The following is a 24,888-nucleotide window of genomic DNA, read 5'->3' as shown; positions in this document are numbered from 1 at the left end:
CCTTTGATCCCATTTCAGTATAGTTCTCTTCCCCCCACCCCCCCACCTCCCCCACCAGTAAAAAGAAAAAAAAAAACTAAAAAAAGGACCCAAGATAAAAGTGCATAAAAAGGCTGTTTTAAACTTGCACTTCTTCAGCCGAATGTGGGTCACGGACTGCTGGGTGGGTGGTCTGCCGTCCAACTCCTGAGGACCTCGTCCCAGATGGTGATATGCAAATTCGTTGGACACCTCTTCAGGAAACTTCTCCTATAACAGAGAAGTTACCTTCAAGCGGTCATAGCTGGCCGAGGCAGTGACAATTCATGAGGAATGCTGCTCTCAGGGGTGCCAGGATGCCAGTGTTCCCTTCGGGTGGCCACGTAATGCAACCTGGGGTCCCAGGGGTCCGTCCAAGCCCGGCTGCCGTGGGTGTCCGGATAGCGCTGCGCTGTCAGGCTCAGCCTGTCTGGGTCCCTCGGCTCAGCTCCCAGCCACAGGCAACTTAGCGAGCACCTCTGGAGTGATTTCAGCTCTGTGAGTTCAGCTCTCAGTGATTTCGCTCTGTGCTCACAAGTGCCTCTGGCAGACACAAAGGGACAGAGAGAGGAAAAGGCTGTATGTGGTTCCACAGCGATGTCCTTTATTGCCAGCTCTTCTGAAGGGATGCAGTGACAGTTCTTCTGCCAAACTGGGCAGAAATGGGTGTTTATATGGGGTTCTGGGGTGTTGGAAATTGTCCAGTTGCCAAGTTTGAGGAGAATACACCAATAGCCTTACAGAGAGATAAGAAGGGTCTGAATGCAGAAGAGGGGCTTCTTTGGTCCAGTCACCGTGACTCGGCATTTCTTATCTTAGGTGAGTGACCGCCAGGGAGGCCTTGCAGGGCCTCTGACTGCTACAGTGACACTGCAGAACCTCATGGAACCGTGGGTCAGTTGTGACAATGCAGGTCCAAGGACACCACGGTGACACTACGGAACCTCATGGAACCCAGGGGCCAGGGTGACACTGTGCTGCCTCATGGAATCAAGGAGACCATTGTGAACTCGGTGACCCCAAGGAACCAAGGGTCCATGGTGACCTTGTGCAGCCGCAGTGTCACAGAGGAGCCGCTGTGACACAGCGAGGGCACACAGAGCCCAGGGGCCATTGTGACACATCAGGGCTCTGTGGAACCACGAAGCCATTGTGACATTGCAAGGCCTCATGGAAGCACGGGGCCATTGTGACACTGCAGAAGCAAGGGGAACATTGTGACACTCCAGGGCCTGATGGAACCAAGGAGACCATTGTGACACTGTGGGGTCCCATGGAACCAAGGGAACATGGAACAGGTCTGGCTGGCTGGGCTTCCTGGGGACCACCTTGGCATGCCAAGGGCTGCTTCTCATCTCCCCTGAAGCACTGGGGCTCTGGGCTTTCCTTCCTATGGGAGAGAACTGTCCTTCTCCTCCAGGGAACCACGGCCAAAACTGGAATTTCTTCTCCAAATTTCCTTATGTAAAAGGATTGTTCCCAGATGAAATCTGCCAGGAGAAACAGGTCTGACTGCCTTGACCACCCAAGGGTCACCTCTCATCTGCCTTTGAAACACTGGGACCGTGTGCTTTTCTTTCTTATGAGAAAAAAACCATCCATCTCCACCAGGCACCCATGGCCAAAACTGAGGATCTGCCTCCAGAATTCCCTATATCCAAGGATAGCTCCCAGACAGAAGCTGCCAGGACTGACAAGTCTGGCTGGCCTTGGCTTCCTGAGGGCTGGCATTCATGTGCCTCTGAAACACCGGGGCTCTGTTCTTTCCTTCCTAATGTAAATAATTCTTCCTATCCAGGAACCCACAGCCAAAATTGAGATTCCACCTCCAAAATGCCCTGTGTCCAAGGATAGCCCCTAGACGAAAGGTATCAGGAGAGTCAGGTCTGGCTGGCTCGGCCTAAGGGTGCCCACTTCTCATCTTCTTCCAGAACACTTGGACTTGCACTTCTCTTTCCTATAGGAAAAAATCATTCATCCTGTCATGGCCAAAACTGGGATTCCACCTCCAAAACTCCCTACATCCGAGGATTAATGCTTTGAGAAATGTTTTTTGTTGATTTAATGACCTATTAAACCTTTTCCCAAAGTTTCTCTTATCTTCTATGTTGCCAGAAAGGATGTTTTATTGTTTTGAGCTCCTGAGAATCTCTCCTTGGTATTTCTTCAGTGCATCCAACTCAGAGGACAGAACCTATTGTAATTCCTTTTAAATGTCCCATTGAGAGAGTTTTTTAGGGGATGGGGGTCAGGGCTTGTGTGTCCTGCTGGGCACAGCCCAGGCAGGGCTTTCACAGCCCATCCCACACTCCATTTCCCAGCTGGAGCCGCTGGTGCCTCTGAGTTCTGCTGCCCCAGCCCCAGGGCCGCTCTCCTTGTCTGCCCATTCCCCCAGGGTCTCTGGGCAGGGATGGCCTCAGTGGGGGCTGCTGACATCCTCAGCAACTTGGAGGCTGCTGCTGAATTTTACTGCTCCAGAGGCTTCTTCAGCCTTCAGCTCTTCAGTGCAGGAATTCAGTGCCCCAGGGCTCATTAACATTCAGAACACCTTAATAAGCCAAGCCCTGGGAATCATTTAAGTTTTCAAATCTCTTGTGGTTGATTACACTATATTTAAAAGGACAGTGAGAAAAGATTTCTTCAGGTCCTGTTTAGTTTTTTTTTACTCCTAATAAATTGATGTGTGAAATCTCCAGTTGACACTGAATCCAAGTGCCTCCTCATGCAGTTGGAATAGATATGAAAATCAAGACCCTTTGTGGCTGACAATCCATCGGACTCTGTCCCTGCCCCCACCCCACCATTTCCCCCATCCAAGCCCTGGCACTCAGAGCAGCCTTGTGCAAATCTGAGCTCCCTCCAGCCCAGGCTGCACCTGCGGGTTTCAGCTCCTTGGCTCCAACTCCCACCTGCTTTCCTTGGAGAAGGAGCTGCCCCAGACACAGAGGGAAGTTCATTTATTGCCAGCCAACAAAGGCAAGGGAAGGCACAGCTCCATCAAATGCAAAAGCCATTCCTCTGCTGGATATTAAATCCACTTTGCACAGCAGACAGTCTCAGAGCAATGGAAACACCTTCTGTGCCCAGCACAGATCCCAAGGTCCCTCCAAACCCTCCCTGCCCCGATTCTGCCCAAATTTGCTCTTTGCACACACGAGTCACAGGCTGAAGTCAGGAGCTGCCTCCATGCCCAGAGGGAGGAAAAGAGGGAAAGTGGATGAAGAGCTCTCCTGTGCAGAGCCAAGGTCCAAGTGCCCCTGCAGTGGGAACCACAACTCATCAGGTTTGTGTCCTTTGGGCTCAGGGACTGGTGACACTCAGAGGCACAGAGAGGTTTCTTGCCAACAAACACAAGTTGAACATTTGAATAGTTTAAAAACAATCACAGCTCTTCCCTCAACTCTCTGTGATGTCCCAGCAGCATCTGACATGTCCCCTATCCCCAAGGGATTTCTGCACAGGAACAGTTTTGGACAAAGACATAAAAGGTAATTCTGTGATAGATATAAATGTAAGTAAGGTGTTGATTAATTGTATATGTATTTCAACTTCTGAAAGATTGGGCTACTACATAAAGCTCAAAGCATGTTTTAGACAGAGACATAAGAAAGTGAAATTCTGCGATGTAAATATTAGTAAGGTGTTGACTAATGTGATATTTATTTGAACTTTGGAAAGATTGGACAACTTCTTTAAGCTAAAAGCATGAGACCAGTCAGTTGAGAGGACCTTGAATGATGAGAGAGCACCTAGAAGAGGAAATCTGGGAGCAACAGGAAGGACATAGATTGAGCTGGTCTAGTGAACAGATTTCCTTAGACATGGCCATTTAAACAGGAGAGCTGGAAACACCTGAAGGAAGAGGGAGATGATGCAATAAACAGAATATTGGTGACTCAAGAGGATGGAAAGATCAATATTTCTTCTTCTCCCATCAATACACTTCCAAGAAATTCCTGTTCCTAGAGGGAAAACATTGGTCTTCCTTAAAAGTAATGTAAGTGACCCAGATAATAAAAATGTCCCTGTATAATATGAACTGCACAAATATTAAAGCCTGTGCCCCTTTCCAGGCTGACATCAGCTGTGTGCCCATGAACAGGCAGTGCCACTTGTGCCCTGAGGTGCCGAGCTGGGCTTGGATCTCTCAGAGGAGCTGAAGGAGAGCAGAGCACCTTGCAAGCTGCAGGTCCCTGCCAGCCCCGCAGGGCTCCTGTGCCATCAACATCTGCCCTGCTCCAGTCTGGAACAGGGCCCAGCACGGTGCCAGGACCATCAGAGAGCTGAGGTGTGTGCTGGAATTCCATGCCCTCCCCATGGCGCAGCAGCCCTGCATTTCCCTGCTCCAGCCTTGGTCTCCAGCACAGCCATGGAGGCTCTTTGGGCTCCTGAGTGTTCCTGCAGCCCCCAAGGGCAGCTGAGCTCTGCCTTTGGCACAGGCAGCCTGGCCAGCGCAGGCCATGCTCAGCAATTCCTTGTCTGTGCCCGGCCTTGCTGCCAGCCCCAGCTCAGCAGCCAGGGCTGCCAAGGGCTGGCACAGACAGAGGCTGGTGCTGACAAATGTCCTGGGCCCCTCCCTGCTCTGTCCATGCCCCAAGGGCACAGAGCAGCCTCCTCTCTCGGGCTCTTGCCTGTTTTCAATGCCTTGCCCAGGCGCTGGCCCTGCCCCACAAGGCCTGGGCTGAGTCCTGCCCCTGCCCGCTCAGCCAGGCTGAGATGGACACTGATGGTTTCTGTGCCAGGCTCTCCCAGCCCAGCCCAGCTCCCTGCAAGCTCTGCCAGCTGCCCTGAGCTCTGGGCAGCACCAAGGGCCTCTCCCCAGCACAGCCCAGCCGGCTCTGGCCCCACAGCTCTGCTCAGGCCTGGCTGCTCTGGGAATGGAGCAGCTGAGGAATGGAGTCACATCCAGGGGTGTCCCCAGGGCTCAGCACTGGGGCCAGGTCAGTGAAATCTCTTTATTGCTGATCTGGACGAGGCCATCGAGGGCACCCTCAGTCAGTTCCAGGTGAGCCCAGGCTGGGTGGGAGTGTGGCTGTGCTGGAGGGCAGGAAGCTCTGCAGAGGGATCTGGACAGGCTGGAGCCATGGGCCCAGGACAATGGGATGAGGTTCACCAAGGCCAAGGGCCGGGTCCTGCCCTGGGCTCACAGCCACCCCAAATCCCTGGCTGTGCCCTGGCCCTGATCCCCCAGCCTGTCCTGTTTCCTTCATCCCTGCATTGCCAGGGACTTTCTGGGACAAGGGTGCTCTGCTCTGGGGATGGAGGGAGCTCCAAGTGCCACCACTGGAGTGGGAACCACAACTCATCAGGTTTGTGTCCTTTGGGGGTCAGGAACTGGTGAGACTCAGAGGCACAGAAAGTTTCTCTTCATGGCCAACAGACCATAATTGAACAGGACACAATTTAATAACTATCACTCTTTAATAACAATTGCTATTCCCTGAGTTATGTGCAATGTCCCAGCAGTGTCTGGTGAGTCCACCATCTACAAGTGATTTCCATACTAAAATTAATTTAAGACAAACGTGGTTCTGTGATAGGTATAAACACAATTAAGTTTTTGTATCAGGATTCTCATCCTGGAGTGGGGGAAAAACAGATCAAACAATTCTCGATTTGCAAAGCTGTCAGTGGTGGATGGAGAAGGGAGGTCAGGCTGCTTTTGGAGTTGAGGAAATGATAAACCAGCCTGACTCATTTCATCTCCTCCTGGCCTGGCTGATCTCCCCTCTTTCCCCTTCCACCCATTGGCTTTTGTCTTCCAACAGACCCCGTGGTGAAGAGCCTGGCTCTGTGTTCTCCATCCCCTCCTCGCTGGCACTGCCAGGCTGGGATGAGGAGCCCCTCAGCCTTCCCTGCTCTGGGCTTCCCTGCTCACATCAACTACCCTATGATGTCATTACCATGGATCTGTCATAGATCACTCATGTAAAGTCATAGATGTGACCTCAGGTTAGCAGATGAAAAATTGTCTCCACAGGTGAGCTGACGTCTGGAGCTTGTTCTCCAAAACCCCAGGCCCATGGAAACCACACAGTGCCCATTGTGGGAGAAGGGGAACTGGAAGTTCACCAGCCTCAGTGTCCTGCCAGCTCAGCCAGGCCCACGGGAACATTGGGGTCCACGACCACCAGGGACCACCAGAGAGACCCCCAGGACAGAAGAACACATGGGTAAAGGAGAGGGGAAATATGTTAATGATTCTGGGGAAATGATTATCAGATGTGTGTTTAGTCCAGAACAATCAATGAATATGTGTGCAAAATACAGAATATGAACAGGAACTTTCCTGCACTCAGCATGCTCGGCTTTGGGAGGAGCTGTCCCCTGTGCATCCAGCTGAATAAAGAATGCTGCTTCTTAATGCTGCACTGGTGTTAAGGAGTTTTCTGTTTTACCGAATTTTTGGTAACACTGCACTCCCAAGGAAAGCTCTGTCTCCTGCTGCTCACAAACAGAGAAGGGATGGTGGCAGATGTGGGGGTCGGAGGCTGCCTGGGGCACAGGGACCATGAAATAATCAAGTTTTCAATGATCTGTCAAAGAAGGAGGGGCAGCAAGGAAACGTCCACACTGGAATTAGGAAGGGCAGACTTTGGCCTATTTAGGATGCAGACTTGGGGAGTACCAAATCAGGTATTGATTTTTTTTTTAATGGGAAACAGCCCTTAAAAAAAAAAGGGGTCCAGGAAGGATGGACACATTTCAAGAAAATAGTCTTAAGGGGGAAGGAGCAGCCTGTCCCAGTGTGGCAAAAGATGAGCTGGTGAGGAAAATGACTGTCCTGGCTGCCCATGGAGTTTTTGTGGGAATTCAAGGGAAACAAGAGGGTGCATTAACTTTGGAAAGAAGGTCAGGCAACTTAGCAAGTATTTAAGGAAGTTGTTAGGTCATGCAGAAAAAAAAGGAAAGAGGTGAAATCTCAATTAGAGCTTAACCTGGACACTTCTGTGAAAAAGAATAAAAAATATGTCTAGTAATAAATTATCAGCAAAATGTGGTATACAGAGAACCTCTGCTCTTAATTGGATGCAGTGGAAAATATACTAACAAAAGATAAGGAAAAAGTCCGGCTGCTTAATATCTTGATTCTTTTAATTTTCAGTATATGGAGAGGTTGTCCTCAGGACAAGAGTTCTCCTGAGCTGCCAGATGGGCACAGGGAGCAGAATGGCCCCTGTAATCCAGGAGGAAGCAGCTGCTGACCTGCTGAGCCACTCAGATGCTCACAGGTGCATGGGATGAGATGGGATCCATCCTAGGGGGATGAGGGAGCTGGTGGATGAGCTCCCCAAGCTGCTCCCCATCATTTACCATCAGTCCTGGCTCACCAGGGAGGTGCCAGAGCACTGGAGGTGCCAGTGTGAGCCCATCCCCAGGAAGGGCTGGAAGGAGGAGCTGGGGAGCTCCAGGCCTGTCAGCCTGACCTCGGTGCCCAGCAAGGTTATGGAACAGATCACCTTGAGTGCCACCACAGGGCACCCACAGGATGGCCGAGGGGTCAGAGCCAGCCAGCGTGGATTTAAGAGGGGCAGGTCCTGCCTGAGCACCCTGATCTCCTTTTATAACCAGGTGACCCACCTGTGGGTGTGGGAAAGGCTGTGGATGTGTCCATCTGGACTTTAGCAAAGCCTTGGACACTGTCTCTGACAGCATTCCCTGGAAAAGCTGCAGCCCACGGCTTGGGCAGGTTCCCTCCTGGCTGGGAGATGGAAGAGCTGGCTGGAGGCTGGGCCCAGAGAGGGGTGGGGATGGGGCTGCACCCAGCTGGTGTCCAGTCCCTGGTGCTGTCCCCAGGGATCTGTGTTGGGCCCAGTCCTGTTTAACATCTTCACCGATGATCTGGGTGAGGGGATCGAGCCCACCATCCCCAAATTTGCAGGTGACACCAAGCTGGGTGTGAGTGTGGATCTGCTGGAGGGCAGGACGAGAAGACACAGCCTTCAGCTGCACCAGGGGAGGTTTAGGCTGGACAAGAGGAAGAAGTTCTTCACAGAAAGGGTGAGTGGGCACTGGAATGGGCAGGCCAGGGGGGAGGTGACAGAGTCACTGTCCCTCTCCAGTGGCACTCAGTGGAATGGTCTGGGTGACAAGGCAGTATTGGGGCATTGGTTGGACTTGGTGATCCCAAAGGTCTTTTCCAGCCTATTTGATTCTGTCATTCTGTGATGATTGGGACACTCTGGAGCCATTGTGACCCTGCAGGGCCTGGTGGAACTAACAGGACCATGGTGACACTGTGCAGCCCCATAGAACCAGGGCTCCATTGTGGTGCTCTGGGGCCCAATGGAACCAGGGAGTCCCCGTGACACTGGGTCCTGGTGGAACCACAGAGGCCATTGTGACACTGCGGGGCCTCGTGTGACCGAGGGGTTTCACCATTGTGACACTGCGAAACCACGGAGAGCTTTGGGAGAGTCCAGGGCCCAGTGGAACCAAGGGGCCCTTCTGACACTGCGGGGCCTCATGGAACCAAGGGGACATTGTGACACTGCAGGACCTTGTGTAACCAAGGGGCCACTGTGACACTCTGGGGCCTCCAGGAATCTGGAAGGCTGTTGTGACACTGTGTGGCCTCATGGACACAAGGAGTCCATTGTGACACTGAAGGGACTTGTGGAACCACAGAGAGCATTGTGACAGTGTGGGACCTCATGTGACCATGGGGCCTTTGTGACACCCTGGGGCCCCATGGAACCAAGGGGCCACTGAGAAACTGCGGCACCAACGAGAACATTGTGACACTGTGAAGCCCCATGGAACCAAGGAGTCCATTGTCACATTTTGGGGCCCCATGGAACCAAGGAGACCAGTGTGACAGTGCAGGGCCTGGTGTAACCAAAGGGACCTTGTGACACTGAAGGGACCCATGGAACCAAGGACATCTTTGCAGATGACACCAAGCTGGATGTGGGTGTTGATCTGCTGGAGGGTAGGAGGGCTCTGCAGAGGGCCCTGGACAGGCTGGATCCAGGGCCCAAACCCAACAAGGTGAGGTTTAACAAGTCCAAGTGCCGGGTCCTGCACTTTGACCACAACAACCCCTGCAGCGCTACAGGATGGGGACAGAGGGGCTGGACAGCAGCCAGGCAGAAAGGGACCTGCAGGGACTGATGGACAGCAGGCTGGACATGAGCCAGCCACGTGCCCAGGTGGCCAAGAAGGCCAATGGCTCCTGGCCTGGATCAGGAATGGTGTGGCCAGCAGGAGCAGAGCTGCTGTGCCAGCACTGATCTGCCCCAGCTCTGCACACAGACATTGCTGCTGCAGCTCCAGAGAAGACAACTAAAGGGCAACTCTGCAGAAAGCTTTGCTAGGAGACCTTTTAGTTTTTTTAAAGCCACTGAGAGTGGTTTGAGAGCACAGCCCCTCATTGACAGAGTCTGTGGCCACAGGGAAGGTGGAGAGAAGCAAAATGAGAAATGGCACAATGATGTTTATTGTGGACAATATGAATTAAGAAAAACAAAGAAAAATAACGTCCAAAATGAAACCAACAAGAAGTATCAAAGATGACTTTTATTACAAGTGATTTGCAGAAATTGGCCAGCAGTTTAATGTCCCTTGAAGCATCCAGTCATCAGTCTCCACACTGCAGCCTTGAGCTCCTGGTTCCTCAGGCTGTAGATGAGGGGGTTCAGGGCTGGAGACACCACCGAGTACATAACCGACAGGGTCAGATCCAGGGATGGGGAGGACATCGAGGGGGGCTTCAGGTAGGCACATACACCAGTGCTGATAAACAGAGAGACCACAGCCAGGTGAGGGAGGCAGGTGGAAAAGGCTTTGTGCCGTCCCTGCTCAGAGGGGATCCTCAGCACAGCCCTGAAGATCTGCACATAGGAGAAAACAATGAACACAAAACAACCAAATGCCAAACAGACACTAACAGCAAGAAACCATTGTTCCCTGAGGTGGGATTTGGAGCAGGAGATCTTGAGGATCTGTGGGATTTCACAGAAGAACTGACTCAGGGCATTGCCATGGCACAGGGGCAGGGAAAATGTATTGGCTGTGTGCAGCAGAGCATTGAGAAAGGCACTGGCCCAGGCAGCTGCTGCCATGTGGGCACAAGCTCTGCTGCCCAGGAGGGTCCCGTAGTGCAGGGGTTTGCAGATGGACACGTAGCAGTCGTAGCACATGATGGTCAGGATGGAAAGCTCTGCTGACATGAAGAACATAAAGAAAAAGAGCTGAGCAGCACATCCTGAGTAGGAGATGGTGCTGGTGTCCCAGAGCAAACTGTTCATGGCTTTGGGGACAGTGGTGCAGATGGAGCCCAGGTCACTGAGGGCCAGGTTGAGCAGGAAGAAGAACATGGGCGTGTGCAGGTGGTGGCCGCAGGCTACGGCGCTGATGATGAGGCCGTTGCCCAGGAGGGCAGCCAGGGAGATGCCCAGGAAGAGGCAGAAGTGCAGGAGCTGCAGCTGCCGCGTGTCTGCCAGTGCCAGCAGGAGGAAGTGGCTGATGGAGCTGCTGTTGGACATTTGCTGTGGCTGCACATGGGCACCTATTCATGGAGAAAGGACAGGGACAAGTCAGGAGAGGCTGCTTGGAGCCAAGCCTGGGCCATTCCCTGCAGACTGTCTCGTTGGGACTCACCCACCAATGTTCCTCCTCTGGGAAAACCTTCATCAAGGTCCCTGCCTGAACTCCAGTTGTGCAGGCTGAGTGTGCCAGGAGCAGCCAGGCCTGTGCTTGGGGGCTCTCGAGGAGCCATCCCTGCCCTGCTTCCCTGGGTTTGTGGCCCTGTGGCAGAGGGACCAGGCTGGATATTCAGGATTTGTCACAGGAATCACTCCTAATGCAGAAAAGTGCAGTACTTCACTTGATATCATCTCCACTCACACTTCTAAGGCAAACAGATGACAGGAGATGATTTTAGGAACTGTTTTCCTACTCACACACCATTCCTGGCTCTCTGAGGTCAGAAATCCCCAGCATTCCTGCTGCACTCAGAGTTTGCCACTGAGAGATGTGAGAGGCAAAGGATTCCCTGTGGCTGAGGAAAGGTGAGGGGCTGGATGGGCTTGTTCTCCCAGCACTGCTCTGTTCAGCCCCCTCTGCTTCCCTGAGCATCTCCCTGGGCCTGGACATCCCCTCCTGAGAGGTGCCTTGTCCCTGCCAGCGCTCACAGAGCCCATCCCACCCTGTGTGCCCTCGGCCCGGCCCTACAGAAACCTGCCTGTGTGCAGGGCCCTGGCTGGGGCAGGCTCTGTGTGCAGCTGGGCAAGGGCAGCTCAGGAGAGCCCTGCTGGGCCCTGCAGAGGTGATGCTGCTGCTGTCCAGGGCTGAGGAGTGGCTGAAGGCCCTTTGGGAGGCTCCCAGCAGAGAGACTGACCAACCAAAATCACAGTTCTGGAGTCTCTGTAAATGTTCAAACATTCCTTTGATGATCCCATGTGGCCCTTTCAACTCAGAATGTTCTGTCGTTCTGGGATTACAATTCCTGTTCTGCTTCTCTCATCCCCCTGTTTTCTATAATCAAAAGAGAAAAAAAACCCTTGCAACAGTGTTAGAACAGTAAAGTAAAAACCAGACCTTTATTGGAAGCTTTCAGGTGTCCCAGTGGGGATGGGGAACACCCAGCCCATGATTTCAACAATGCATTAAGGTTAATTAATTAGTATATTTAACAGGGACACCCAATAGGAGTTTCAGTTGCCCCAGTTACACACCCCTGACTCAAACCATTGGAGTAGGTCCAAGGGCTTCTTTGCCCCAGGTTTTCTTATCACTGCTCACGTTTAAAAACCGAAATGGTCTTCTTGTGGGTTCTTTCCCTGATAATAAGACTATATAGCATTTAAGAAATGTGTTTAGACAGGTTATTGTTCTAAAATCTAAGAGAAAAATAAGGAAACATATTAGAGTTAATTAAGGATTATAATTACATTAAGTATATAATAGTAGTTAAGTAGAGTTCATTAAGAGTTTAATAGAGTTAGGTAAGGATTATAAATTTATAATTACATAATAGCAATTTATGGACCTACGGATATATGAAAAATGTATAAAAAGCAAAATTCTTCATGTCATCACCTCAACTTTCCCATCCAGCTCCAAGCAGGAAATTGAAAACACTCTCAGGAAAGCTCCTGACCTTTACAGCAATGCCAGGCTTACCTTCTTTGGGAAGTGCCCTCTGGAGCTGTGCCCAGGCTGGTCTGGAGCTGGGAGCAGCCCTGCCCCACCCAGCCCCTCTCAGCAGCAGCACCTGCCCTGCTCAGGGCGGCTCCTTCCCCCCACAGCTCCTGGCCAGCGCTGGGAGCAGCTCCAGGGCCGGCTGAGAGCTGTCCCTGGCAGGCAGCAGAGTCCTGGCCCAGCACAGCGCCCTGGGCTGCAGGACCCTGCTCTGCAGGACAGCCCTGGGCACCCCTGGCTGCTCTGCACAGGAGATGAGCAGAGAATGCACTCACAGGGTCTGTGGGCATTGGGATGTTCCAGCTTTAGGAGATCACTCCAGGAGCTGCAGCTGCATTGTCCTGCAGCCAGAGGTTCCTGTGCCAAGGGCTGGCAGTGATTCTGCCCCAGGCACTTCTCAGCCCCTTCCCAGCCCTGACTGATTGAAGCTCTCTGTGCCTCTGTGCTGTGCCCGGGCTGGCTGCAGGCAGTGCCCCAGCCCTGCTGGGCTGCGAGAAGAGCTGCTCAGCAAGAGAAATGTGCTTTTGAAGCCCTGCTTGGTTACCAGGATCACCCTCTGTGCCAGAAGCCCGGCCCAGCTCAGCAGCACAGACACGGCACAAGGACTTTAATGACCCTCTGGGGCTTTGTGCTCAGGCCCTGAACATCAGGCCCTGAGAGGGAGCTGCACAAACCTCTCCAGAACTCCAGGTCAGAATCCAACTCCAAAGTTTCTTGGACTTTTAATGGGTCCCACTGAGGGACATGACTGAGAAAGTGTCCCCAGGCCCCAGGCAGGGCAGAGAACTGGAGGCACTGATGACAGGTGGGGACAAAGAGAAGCCAAGTCTTGGTGCCCTGGGGCACAGCAGGGTCTGTGCCACCAAGGGCTGTGAGGACACACCTTGTCCTGAGGCCCTGGGGCCTCCTGGCACAGCCCCAGCCAGGCTGGGCACTGTCACCCCCTGGTCCTGCCCTCAGCATCCCCCCCTAGCCCACATCCCAGTGGCCTCAAGGATCTGCTGGAAGGAGTCCCTGGGGAGCCTTGGTCAGGAATGGCCCTGGGGGCTCCTTCATGCTCCCAGGGACTGCAGGTTTTTCAAAGGACTTTGGCTTTTGCTTTTGCCTTGGAGTCTCTGAGAGGTTTCTGCAATCATGGCCTCCAATTATCTGCTGTAATTAGTCCCTGGAGAGGCTTTGTCAGGAACAACACTCAGTGGGGCTCATTAATGCTTCAAGGTAATTCAGTTCTTTTAAGGTACTTGGTGTTTCTGCTTTGATACAGACTCTGTGAGAGGTTTGTGCAATCATGGCCCCAATTATCTGCTTTAACGAGTCCCTTGAGAGCTTTGTACTGACACTCAGTCGGGCTCATTAATACTTTTAGATACTCAACTTTTTTCAGGTACTTTGGATTGTCCTTTCCACACTGAGAGGTTTTTGTGCCATTTTGAGTCTCTGAGAGGTTTTTGTGCCATCCTGGCCTCCAATTCTCTCCTCCAAGGAGTCCATGAGGAGCCTGTGTTGGGAATGAACCTCAGAGGGTCCCATTAATGCTTTGACACATTTGGGTGTTCCCTCTGACTTTGACTCCTGGAAAGGCTTGTGCAATCTCCTCTCAGGCCTTGAGGTTCCAGGGCTCAGCTCCAAATGCACCAACAGGGGTCATTAGGATCAAGCAAGTCCTGACAAACCATGGCTCTGCCTTGATTTCCCTCTTGTCTGGGGCAGTTCATTAGGAAGATTTCCTTCTGCAGTTATTGAGAAATATTTTGAAGAGCATTTAGGAAATACGTATTCCTGTTTTAAAGGGTGTCTTTTATTACTGTTCTTATTATACAATATGTGATTGCAGCATTCAGTGACTGATACTGACCCAGGGACACTCCTAAGGAGGTCTGGCCTGGTCAGAGACACTGTGCCTTGAGATCTGACCCAGTGTGGACAACCTTGCTCCCCGTTCCCCAACCCCATCCTGTCTCTCTTCACTCACCTGGGACCTGCTTTGCTCAAAGAACTGGCTGTGCACAGCCAAGGAGGGTTTCTCCTTCTTTTATTTTTGAAGTTAACTAAACTCCTGAGTTTCCCCATTGAAAACAGACACCCTCCTCAGGTCTGTGCCAAGCCGAAGGTGCCTCCAAGACCACTACAGCTGTGAGGGTGGATCATCATCCCAACCCGCACTGGGCCATTGCAAGGGGCTGTGTCCATGGACACTGCACTGACCAGACTGATGGGTTTGGGTGCCATGGCAACGCTCATCAGTTCAGGTTTCCTTGGAAACCACCCCAAGGAGTCATTTCTGCAGCCAGGTTCCATGGCCTGCAGAGCTGTTGCTGCATTCAGCTGCCATGGCAGCCCTCAGGACAAAGCAGTGCCAGGGCTGTTCCAGGTACAATTGCAGTGACACTCATTGGTGCCACCAGGTTCCACAGCAACAGCCACAGGGACGCGTTCCTTGGTTTGGTGCCGCGACAACCAAGGCCTGGAGCTGCTGTGATGGTTGTTTGCCATGGACACCTGCCCTGGGCCCCTTGCTCAGGGCTGGTGTCACTGGAGCTGGGTCTCTGGGGCTCCAGAGGTGGCTGTGGAGCATTGCCTGTGCTGTGCCAGGGACTGGCAGACACTGCTGGGCTGGGATAGAGGCTCTGGGGGGATTGGGGTTCCAGGGCAGGGCAGGGCTGGGGTTCCAGGGCAGGGCAAGGCTGGACCTGCCCCTTCCTTCCCAACACACAAAATGTTTCCAGCCAACAATCTCCTCCAGTCTGTCACAACAGGCAGTGTTGGAGGTGAAATCCCAATTCTGGCCATAGGCACCTGGACAAGAAGGACAGTTCTTTTCCATAGGAAGGAAAGCCCAGAGCCCCAGTGTTTGGAAGGGAGGTGAGAGCCTCACTAGGCCAAAGCCAGCCAGAATTGTCAGTAATGGCAGATTTTTCTGGGACCAGCCTTTAGGTATAGGGAATTTTGGAGGTAGAACCCCAGTCTCAGCCATGGGCACTAGGAGAAGCTGGAAAGTTCTTTCCCATAGGAAGGAAAGCACGGAGCCTTCCCCAGTGTTTTGGGGACAGATGAGAGGTCACCCTCATGAAACCATTGCCAGCCAGACTTCTCATGGCAATATTCCTATGGGAGCAATCCCGGGATAAAAGGAAATTTGGAGGTGAAATCTGAATTCTGGCCATGTGTGCCTGGAGAAGAATGAGAGTTCTTTTCCATAGCAAGGAAAGCATGGAGCCCCAGTGCTCCAGCAGCTGATGAGAGCAGCCCTTGGCATTCCAACATCAGCCAGACCTGTCAGGTGGCCCCTGGGAGGCCAAGCCAGCCAGACCTGTTCCATGTTCCCTCGGTTACATGGGGTCCCACAGTGTCCCAATGGTCCCTTGCTTCCAGGAGACCCTGAGGTGTCACAATGCCCCCTTGGTGACACAAAGCCCTGAAGGGTCGGAATGGTCTCCATGGTTCCATCAGGCCCCACAGAGTCATAATGGTCTCTGGGTCCATGAAGCCCCGTGGTGTCACCATGGCCCCTTGGTTCCATGGGCTCCAGTGGTGCCACAATGATCCCCTTGGTTCCATGAGGTGCCCACAGTGTCACAGTGATCTCCATGGGAAGGGAAGAGCCGAGCCCCAGTGTGGCAGGGGCAGTCACCAGAGGCCAAGGGCAGCCAGACTTGATGGTACTGGCAGATTCTGGCTGGGAGCAACCCTTGGATATAGGGAATTTTAGAGGTGGAACCTTAATTTCAGCCATTTCTGTGTAGATAAGAAGGATGTTTTCTTTTCCAAAGGAGGGAAAGCACAGACCTTTTGTTCCAAAACAGAAGAGGAGAGAGGGGGCTCCTGAGAGGCTGAACCAACCAGACCTGTTCTTCCTGGCAGCTTTTATCATATGGAATTTGGGAGGAGGAATTTCAATTTTGACCATGGACCCCTTGAGAAGAAAGAAGGTTCGCTTCCATTCGTAGGAAGGCACAGAGCCCCAGTGTTTCTAGGGCAGGTGAGAGGCAGCTCTCAAGAGGCCAAGGGCAGCCAGACCTGTCTGTCCTGGCAGCTTTCACTTGGGAGCAATCCTTGGATGTACAGAGTTTTGGAGGTGGAATCCCAGTTTTGACCACAGGTGCCTGGTCAGGATGGAAGGTTTTTCCCTATAGAAATGAAAAACACAAAATCCAAGTGTTCTGGAAGAAGATGAGAGGTGGCCACCTTTAGGCCGAGCCAGCCAGACCTGTCTCTCCTGATAATTTTCATCTAGGGGCTATCCTTGGACACAGGGCATTTTGGAGGTGGAATCTCAGTTTTGGCTGTGGGTGCCTGGACAGGAAGAGGAGTTCTTTTCATTAGGAAGCAAAGCACAGAGCCCCAGTGTTTCAGAGGCACATGAGTGCCAGCCCTCAGGAAGCCAAGGCCAGCCAGACTTGTCAGTCCTGGCAGCTTTTGTCTGGGAGCTATCCTTGGATATAGGGAATTCTGGAGGCAGATCCCGAGTTTTGGCCATGGGTGCCTGGTCAAGAAGGATGGTTTTTCCCCATAAGAAAGAAAAGCACACGGTTCCAGTGTTTGAAAGGCAGATGAGAGGTGGCCCCCGAGTGGACATGCCTTCCAGACCTGTCTCTCCTGGCAGATTTAATCTGGAAACAATCTTTGCAGTTAAGCAAATTTGCAGAAGGAATCCTGTTGTAGCATTTTTGAGAGAAAGAGGACATGAATTATGAAATTTGAGCTACTCCAGTCTAGGCCTCAGATTGAGGCCTGGTGAGGCCTTCAAGCCTCTGACGCAGTTAGAAATTTAGAGCTTGTGGCGCAGATAGAAAATGTCTTAAGGTGTGATGGGGACCACTGGGTTGTCTGGGTGTGAATTAGTATAGGTTTTATAGTGTAAGGTGTAGGCCGTTTTAAGGGAAAGGTAAACAATATTAGTTTGGCAATCAGAGTGTCTTTGTTTTTGTAAACTATGTGGAAGCTTATATAAACTACCACCTTATCTTGAATAAAGGGAGAACGCTTGATTAACCACATTGGTTTCGACCTGCGTTTGTCTTGTCCAGCTTTCCGTGTTTCTGAGATTCCCTGGCTTTTAGTGGCGCCCGGACCAGGGACTCAGGAGGCTCCGAAAAGGCTGCCAAATTACTTTTAGAGTAACGGGGAGCTGAGTCTGAGTCGCACGACGAAAATTCAGGTCCAAATCGCCTCATGGTGATGGGGCCGGGATCCCAAATTCACTTTTTGTGAACGGGGATCAGGTGGAACGGAGCAGAAGTCTCCAAACTCCGAATTGGGCCATTTTCCCAACGGGAGAAAAAAGACTTTTCGCATTGTTGTTTGTTTGCGAGAGTCCGTTGGAGCAGTGGGAAGACCTCGGCGTTCACAAGGGACCCGAACGGCGGGTGTTGACGTGGCCGGGGCCGGAAAGCTGGAGCGGGGTTGCTGCCTTGCTGAAGAAAAGCGAGAGCGGAGCAAACCGCAGAAGTTGGAGGTAAGCCGCGGAGAGAGAGAGAGAGAGGGTGAAAGTTCACCATGGATGGGGATCTGCAGGCTTCAGTGCGGCTTCTCTTTCATATTCTCTCAAAGAGAGCTGAAAAAGTTAAAGAAGCCGATTTAGAACAGTTGGTCCTTTGGGCAAGAAGCAAAGGCAAGCTGCAAAAGCCTTCGCTGATTTTTAGTGAAACCGAATGGCAAGAGTTGGGGCAGCTGCTTTGGGACGCAGTGATAGAGGGCGGAAAAGACAAGAAACCACTATTGGAGCTCAGAGGCGTTTGGAAAAAAGTTTTACATACCTTACAGAGCATGGCCGCGGAGAAAAAAAGCAGCAGAAGCTGCAATTCAGGCATTTGAGCAATCCACATCAGAGCAGACAGAAGTTCAGAAGCCATCTCGGGTTGAAAAATTCTTTAATGTTTGTAATATGCGGCCAGTGCGAGGGCAGAAAGCTCCGGTCAGTCTCTCTGTCAGGGATTTTGTCGCTCGTTTGGAGGGAAGCGCAGAGCCAGGCGGCGCAGGGCCGGCCGGCGCGGGACAATGCAAAAATGTGGCCGCGCCCGGAGCGGAAGTGTGCTCGCAAGTGGCGGATGTTAACAGCTCGGCGGTTCCGCGGAGTGAGGCAGACCAGGAAGTGACCCTCCCGGGTCCCTCGGGAGGCGGGGAGACACCTGAGGAGGCAGGCGGAGTTGGTGATGAAACAGGGCTGAGTCAGGAGGAGGAACTCAGGGGCGGAGATCAAGGCGGAGACCAGGGCGGAGACGGGAGCGCGGCGGTGCTGGCCCCTCGCCCCCCTGCAGCGGCAGCGGCGGCAGCTGCCGCGGGTGTGTGCATGCAGAGAGGCGCGGCTCGCCGGTACCCGCCGGCGGCGGCAGCGGCGGCAAGCAACCTGGCGCGGTTTGGAGGGGCCAGGCACAGCCCTGCTAGCGGGATCGCAGAGACGGTTACACAGACAACGGCAGCGCAGACCCCCGCCCCAGGCAGCCCCCACCCCACCACAGTGGCACAGCGCTGCCCACTCCCACTGAGTTCAGATTCTGACGACTCAGAGCCAGACCTTCCTGTTGTCAATTGTAGCAGGGACAAGCGATCACAGAACAAGATACAAAGACCAAATATGTTACAGAAAAAAATAGCCCGCCTTGCCACCCTCTCAAATCATCAGGCTCAACCAGTGGAACCTTCCACTGGCCAGCAATTGGCATTGCCAGCAGTTTTAAAAAATCCATTGCAGTCCCGATGGGCATCAGTTGTGAAGGATGCTCTTTTAGACGGTGACTGGAAAGCTGTCAGCTCCCTGGCTTGTCCTGTTATAGTGTCTAATGGGAATGCCATCTGGGAGCCCCATGACTGGAAAATCCTACAATCAGCTAAGCAGACAGTCACCACTTATGGGATCAGATCAGAAGCAGCCAGGAACATCATTCAGTACATATTCACAGCAGATGTGCTTTGTCCTGGTGATTCATCTAACATTGCATCCCTGCTCCTGACACCTTCTCAATTTCTCATATTTGAAAGGGAATGGAGGCGGTTGGCAATTGAAGAGGCCAACAAACACACAAATGTGGGGGACCCCTTTTATGGAGTCCAGCCAGATATGCTGACTGGGCAAGGACCATATGCAACCAATCAGGTGCAACTTACCTTTCCTGTTGAAATACATAAATTGTCACAGCAATTGGCCCATCAAGCTTTGCATTTGGTACCGGACAAGAAAAAGTCAGCATCCTATGCCACCATAAAGCAAGGAGCCACTGAACCATTTGGACAATTTATTGATAGGCTGTCAGCTGCTTTGAAGGACGCACCTGACGTGCCACCAGATGTTCAGGAACATTTATTCCGATCCCTTGCTTTTGAGAATGCTAACCCACCCACCAGAACCATCCTAGCCACCCTTCCTCAGGGCTGTCCAGTCGATGAGATGCTTGTCAGAGCCACACGTGCAGAACAAAGCAACCAAGCTGCAGCATTCACAGCAACCATCCAGGATGCAACTCAACAACAAGGACACATCATTGCAGCTGCTTTATCAAGCAACAACACAAGGAGACAGAAGACGTAATGAAAAAGTATAGCAGTACTGAGTGTTTTCCAAGATACCAAGAAGGATGGACATTATGCAAATCAAAGTTATTTCAAATACAATGTGGATGAAAATTACTGTAAAAAAAAAAAAAAAGATAGAAATGTTAATAATGATTTAATGGCCAAAAATGTCTCTGAAAACAAAGATTTGAGAAAAGTCAGTCAGATGGAATGTTGGCATTGAGTTCACAATTTTTGTTTTTGAGTTTTTATAGATAATAATATAAGTGATTATGATTTTTGAATTTTATAGATAATAAGATAAATGATAATTGTCAAGTTTTTGTAGGTAATGATAAGTAATGGTTGTTACTAATGTTATATGAATGCGTTGGAAAAATTGTTTTAAACTATTTTAAACATTTCTTGTTGATAAGCTGATCATATAATGTAAGTTGTCTGATTTTTGTGATAAGAATTATTATTAAGATGTTAAGATATTGAGGTGTTGTATTAATATTTACAGTCAGTTTTCATATGTTTTATTGGTTTTTTTAGGTGATTGATTGTAAGATGTGTTTTTCAGGATCCTGTGTGTTTGATTTTTTAACTACTCATGTGTTTTCTTTATCCAATCTTCTATGCAGCTGCAATTCATCTTCTTTTAACAATTTTTTGTCCAAATTTTGGTTCAAGATTTCAGACTTCAAATTTTCAGATTTTTGAAGAAAAGGTTTGTTGTATTTAGAGAATTTTTGTTTTAAAAAGAAATTTTAGACAGGTTCAATTATTTGATGTTTTGATAAATTTTTAATAATAAGGTTTTTCACTTATAACTGTTATTTTTAAGACTTTTGTTTTAAACATATCCTCCAATTAGAGTTCGAGCTCTGGCCACGCTTTGGCTCTACGTGGATGGTGTGATTGATCCAGATGTTTTCTGCATCAAAAAGTATTCAAGTCCTTTTGGCTTGACAATTTGACCATATAAGACAGCTGAGCCTCAAAGGGAGTTTTGGAGAGACATGATCCGGACATGTTTTATCCAAATCTCTGTTGTTTTAAGGTTTTTCAGCTGCTGCAGACTCTGGGATGACAATTTGATAGTGTAGCACTTGGTAACTGTGATTTTATATGTAATATTGATTGTGTATTATCTGATTGATTTTTATTTGTTGTTAGTTTCTTTACTATGTGCATTGTTTTGTTCTTAATGTTTTTTCATGTTTATAACAAAGATGTTGATATTTCCATTTCTTCATGCAAGTTTTAGGGAACAGAATTGAGAGAGGACCCTCCAGTCCCTGTGGGGGTGTTGGGTTTGTTTGTGTTTTAATAGGTGCAGAATCTAGATGGATTTCAGTGAAGAATGTGGAACTTATCAATTGCAAGAGGGCACTGATCTCTCCACAAGTGGATCAGAGGATGCACAGCAAAAGTGGATTGTGCAAAGATTTGTGTTTCACCCACAGAAGATCGTGGGCTTTGAGTTTTTTCTTTATAAGTGTGTTTTTAATGATGTTATAGAATTTTTTTTACTAAGTTTTAATAAGTTTTAGTAATGCCTGTGATTTTTCTGTTCATCTTGCCATTGTCTTTCAATGGCAAAAGAAAAAGAGGGAGGTCCCAACGTGGATCAACAGAAATTCTACTTGAGTGAGTGTTTTTACCCGTCCAACCAAGACGTCTGGGCAGGACAGATGCTCTTGCTGCATTGATACGAAAAGGCAGAAACAGAATTTTAAAAATGGATGAAAAAGATATCAACCCGCAGTGATAACAACGTGAACAACAACAGTTTGCCTGGAACATCCCTGATGAATCCAGTTCTGATGAAAATTAATTTTGTAGAGTACAGAAAAATAAGTTGAAATATTATAAGTGTGAAGTTAGATTTATCAGAAGTTAGTTTATTAGAAGTTATAGTTTATGTTTAGAATTAAGATTGTTTCTTTCATGTTAAACAGGGCATTCAAAAACCTGAGAAATATGTGGTAGGCCTCAATGTTTTTATTAAGCAGTGTTTTGGTTGTTGAAGTATCTGGAATCCTTGACATTGACAAGAGAGAAAATATGTGGATCACTTGGGCCAAACAAACTAGGCAAGATTAATTCTGCCTGTTGTTAGCCACACCGTTTAAACCCCTTTTTATACTTGTTAAATTGGAGTCTCATTGGGTCCCATTGCAGAGTTCAAAACTTGGACCCGAGCTCAAATAAATTTAAATAGCACACTGGGAGCGCAAGCTGTTGCATTTGTGCAAAACCTTAAATTTACTGATGACAGTCTTTAAGAATTCGATCTTTTGGGTTCTGTCCCAGGAAATTATTGTTTAATATTTGGATCTTATGCTACCAAACCAACTCAAGAAAATGGAAAATTGACAGATGACAACACTTGGTTGTCTCCCAGATCACCATTGTATTACGACTATTCAGAATATTGTAACAATTCGACTCAATCTGTGACACCGCCAAGAGGTGGTGCAGGAAAACTGCCCCCAGGAACCTTCCTCATTTGTGGGGACCGAGCCTGGTCAGCAGTCCCTCAAAATGCTAGGGGAGGCCCATGTTATATCGGTAGGTTGACGCTTTTTGTTCCCACCATACATCAGGTTCTCGAATTGCCTCAGAAGACTCAACGAGCCAAACGCAGTGTTCTCCAAATGGACACTTCATTTGATAACTGGCTCAATTCTTTAGGTTTTTTGGCTGAGTCAAAGATTTAATTCATTTTGGTATTGTACTTCTTTTTATCTTTATAGTTATTTTAATTGTTACACCGTGTTTTTTACAGTGTGTGCAAAAATTAGTTCATTGCGCCTTCACTCCAGCCTGGGTAGCTCAAAAAGAAAAAGAGGGAATTGTTGCAGCATTTTTGAGAGAAAGAGGACATGAATTATGAGATTTGAGCTACTCCAGTCTAGGCCTCAGATTTGGGCCTTGTGAGGCCTTCAAGCCTCTGACGCAGTTAGAAATTCAGAGCTTGTGGCGCAGATAGAAATAGTCTTAAGGTGTGATGGGGACCACTGGGTTGTCTGGGTGTGAATTAGTATAGGTTTTATAGTGTAAGGTGTAGGCTGTTTTAAGGAAAAGGTAAACAATGTTAGCCTACCAATCAGAGTGTCTTTGTTTTTGTAAACTATGTAGAAGCTTATATAAACTACCACCTTATCTTGAATAAACGGAGAACGCTTGATTAACCACATTGGTTCAGATCTGCGTTTGTCTTGTCCAGCTCTCCGTTTTCCTGAGATTCCCTGGCTTTTGGAATGAGATACTTGCTTCGAGGAACACGTCAATCTTTCAAAGGAGAGGAATTTATGGCTTCTTATCAGAAGAAGCTAATTTCTTCAGGCCTTGCTCAGACTCCAAGACGCCAGGGGATTAAAGGAAACAGCTGAGGTACAACAGAAAGAGTTTCTTGTTTAGAATAGAATGTATGCATAACCATGAAGGATGTATGAATATGCAACAGTGTATTGGTTTAAGGGTGATTCCTTTGTTCACAAGTCATGCTTTCCGTGACTTAGTGTCCAAGAGCATCCGGACGTCCATAATTCTTTGCTTTTTATTGTCTTGTAATTGTCCTAACTCTAAACTTTATTACTCTATTATTTTTATAACCATTTTATTATTATCAAACTTTTAAAATTTTAAAAACCAAGTGATTGGTGTTTTCACACCCATGAACCTGCAGGGGGATCTCTGCAGCCCGAATGTCATATGTTATGGAATTATTCGTGATTATATAAAATTTACATGAATAAGTTGTGCTTTACAAAAAGGTTCTTAAAGGTTTAAAAGACCACAAGCTGCAGCCAGGGTAAGATTGCAAAACCACAGACTGCAGGTGAAAGAATATCCTAGTTTACAAACGAAAATTTCGACCATACCCGTGGAATTGCGCACAAAAATTCGCGAATTTCACCCAGAGCTGCCCGAATCCCGGCGGGGGCAGGTCCCGGCCCCTCGCAGCCCTCACGTGCCGCCCAGGTGAGCTGGTGCGGCTGGGCCGAGGTGTTGGTGCCGCTGCAGGAAGGCGTTCTCGCAGCACAGCGTGCCAGCGGCGCCTGAACCTGCGCCTGGGCCTGCGGCCTTCACCTGCGCGCAGCGCAGCGAGCGCTTTGGGATCAAACAGCACCTGAGGAGCACCTGGAAACCCACCCCGGGCTGCGGCCCTGCACCTGCAGCACCTGCGAGCGCACCTTCATGTGCAGGGACAGCTTGGTCAGGCACCGGGGCACCTGTGCGGGGACAGCTGGCACACCCAAGTGACACCTGAATGACACCTGAGTGACACCTGAGTGACACCTGGGCACACCTGAGTGACACCTGAGTGACACCTGGGCACACCTGAGTGACACCTGGCACACCTGAGTGACACCTGAGGGACACCTGGGCACACCTGAGTGACACTTGGCACACATGAGTGACACCTGGCACACATGAGTGACACCCGAGTGACACCTGGGCACACCTGAGTGACACCTGAGTGACACCTGAGTGATACCTGAGTGACACCTGGGCACACCTGAGTGACACCTGAGTGACACCTGGCACACCTGAGTGACACCTGGCACACCTGGGCACAGGTACATCACACCTGAGTAACACCTGAGTGACACCTGAGTGACCCCTGGGCAAAGGTAATGTTACACCTGGGGACGGATGTCACACCTGGGTACAGGTGATGTCACACCTGGGTGGGTGCAGGGAGACAAAGCCACCTGTGCAGGGACACGATGATGTCACGTGTATGACATCATCACACCTGGGGGATGAGACAGCTGGGGAGGGGGGGAACATCACAACATCACAGCTGCTGAGGTGACACACACAGCAGGAGCCCCAAGGAACACCTGGATCCCCCCAAATTACACCTGGGACACCCCCAAAACCACCTGGAAATGCCTCAGGAACACCTGGATCACCCCTGGGACATCTGAACTTCCCTCAAGGACACCTGGATCCCCCCAAAAACCATCTGGGCCTACCCAAAAACCACCTGGACCCACCCAAGATCTCCTGGACCCACCCAGGGACAGCTGGACTCGCCGCCCAAACTCAGTGGGACCCCACTGAAACTCATCTGGATCTCCCTCTAAATCCACTTGGGACCCGCAAAACGCACCAGGACTCCCCCAAAACCCACTTGGACCCACCCAGGAGCACCTGGGATCCCCCAAACTCATTCGGACCACCCCAAAGCCCACCTGGAGCCCGAAAATCGCAGGT

At 50.2% G+C, this 24,888-nt stretch overlaps 2 protein-coding genes across 2 annotated transcripts in view; both read right to left on the bottom strand.

Annotated features, from left to right (window-relative positions):
- LOC105759916 (uncharacterized) overlaps positions 1-24,888 on the bottom strand; it is a 649,836-nt gene that overhangs the window by 602,895 nt on the left and 22,053 nt on the right.
- LOC140681439 (olfactory receptor 14A16-like) lies at positions 9,573-18,220 on the bottom strand. Its single transcript, XM_072921271.1, has 2 exons — positions 17,919-18,220; positions 9,573-10,528 (listed from the first exon to the last, which is right to left on the bottom strand). The coding sequence occupies exon 2, from the start codon at positions 10,503-10,505 to the stop codon at positions 9,573-9,575; it is 933 nt and encodes a 310-aa protein (XP_072777372.1). The 5' UTR covers positions 10,506-10,528; positions 17,919-18,220.

This window comes from Taeniopygia guttata, chromosome 36, assembly GCF_048771995.1.
Source record: "Taeniopygia guttata chromosome 36, bTaeGut7.mat, whole genome shotgun sequence".
NCBI classification, from domain to species: Eukaryota; Metazoa; Chordata; class Aves; order Passeriformes; family Estrildidae; genus Taeniopygia; species Taeniopygia guttata.
The sequence above is the reverse complement of the archived record's forward strand: the minus strand, read 5'-3'. Positions and strand labels throughout refer to the sequence as shown.

Excerpts from the sequence above, each read along its gene's own strand:
- LOC140681439 (XM_072921271.1), bottom strand. The coding sequence starts at position 10,505 with ATGTCCAACAGCAGCTCCATCAGCCACTTCCTCCTGCTGGCACTGGCA.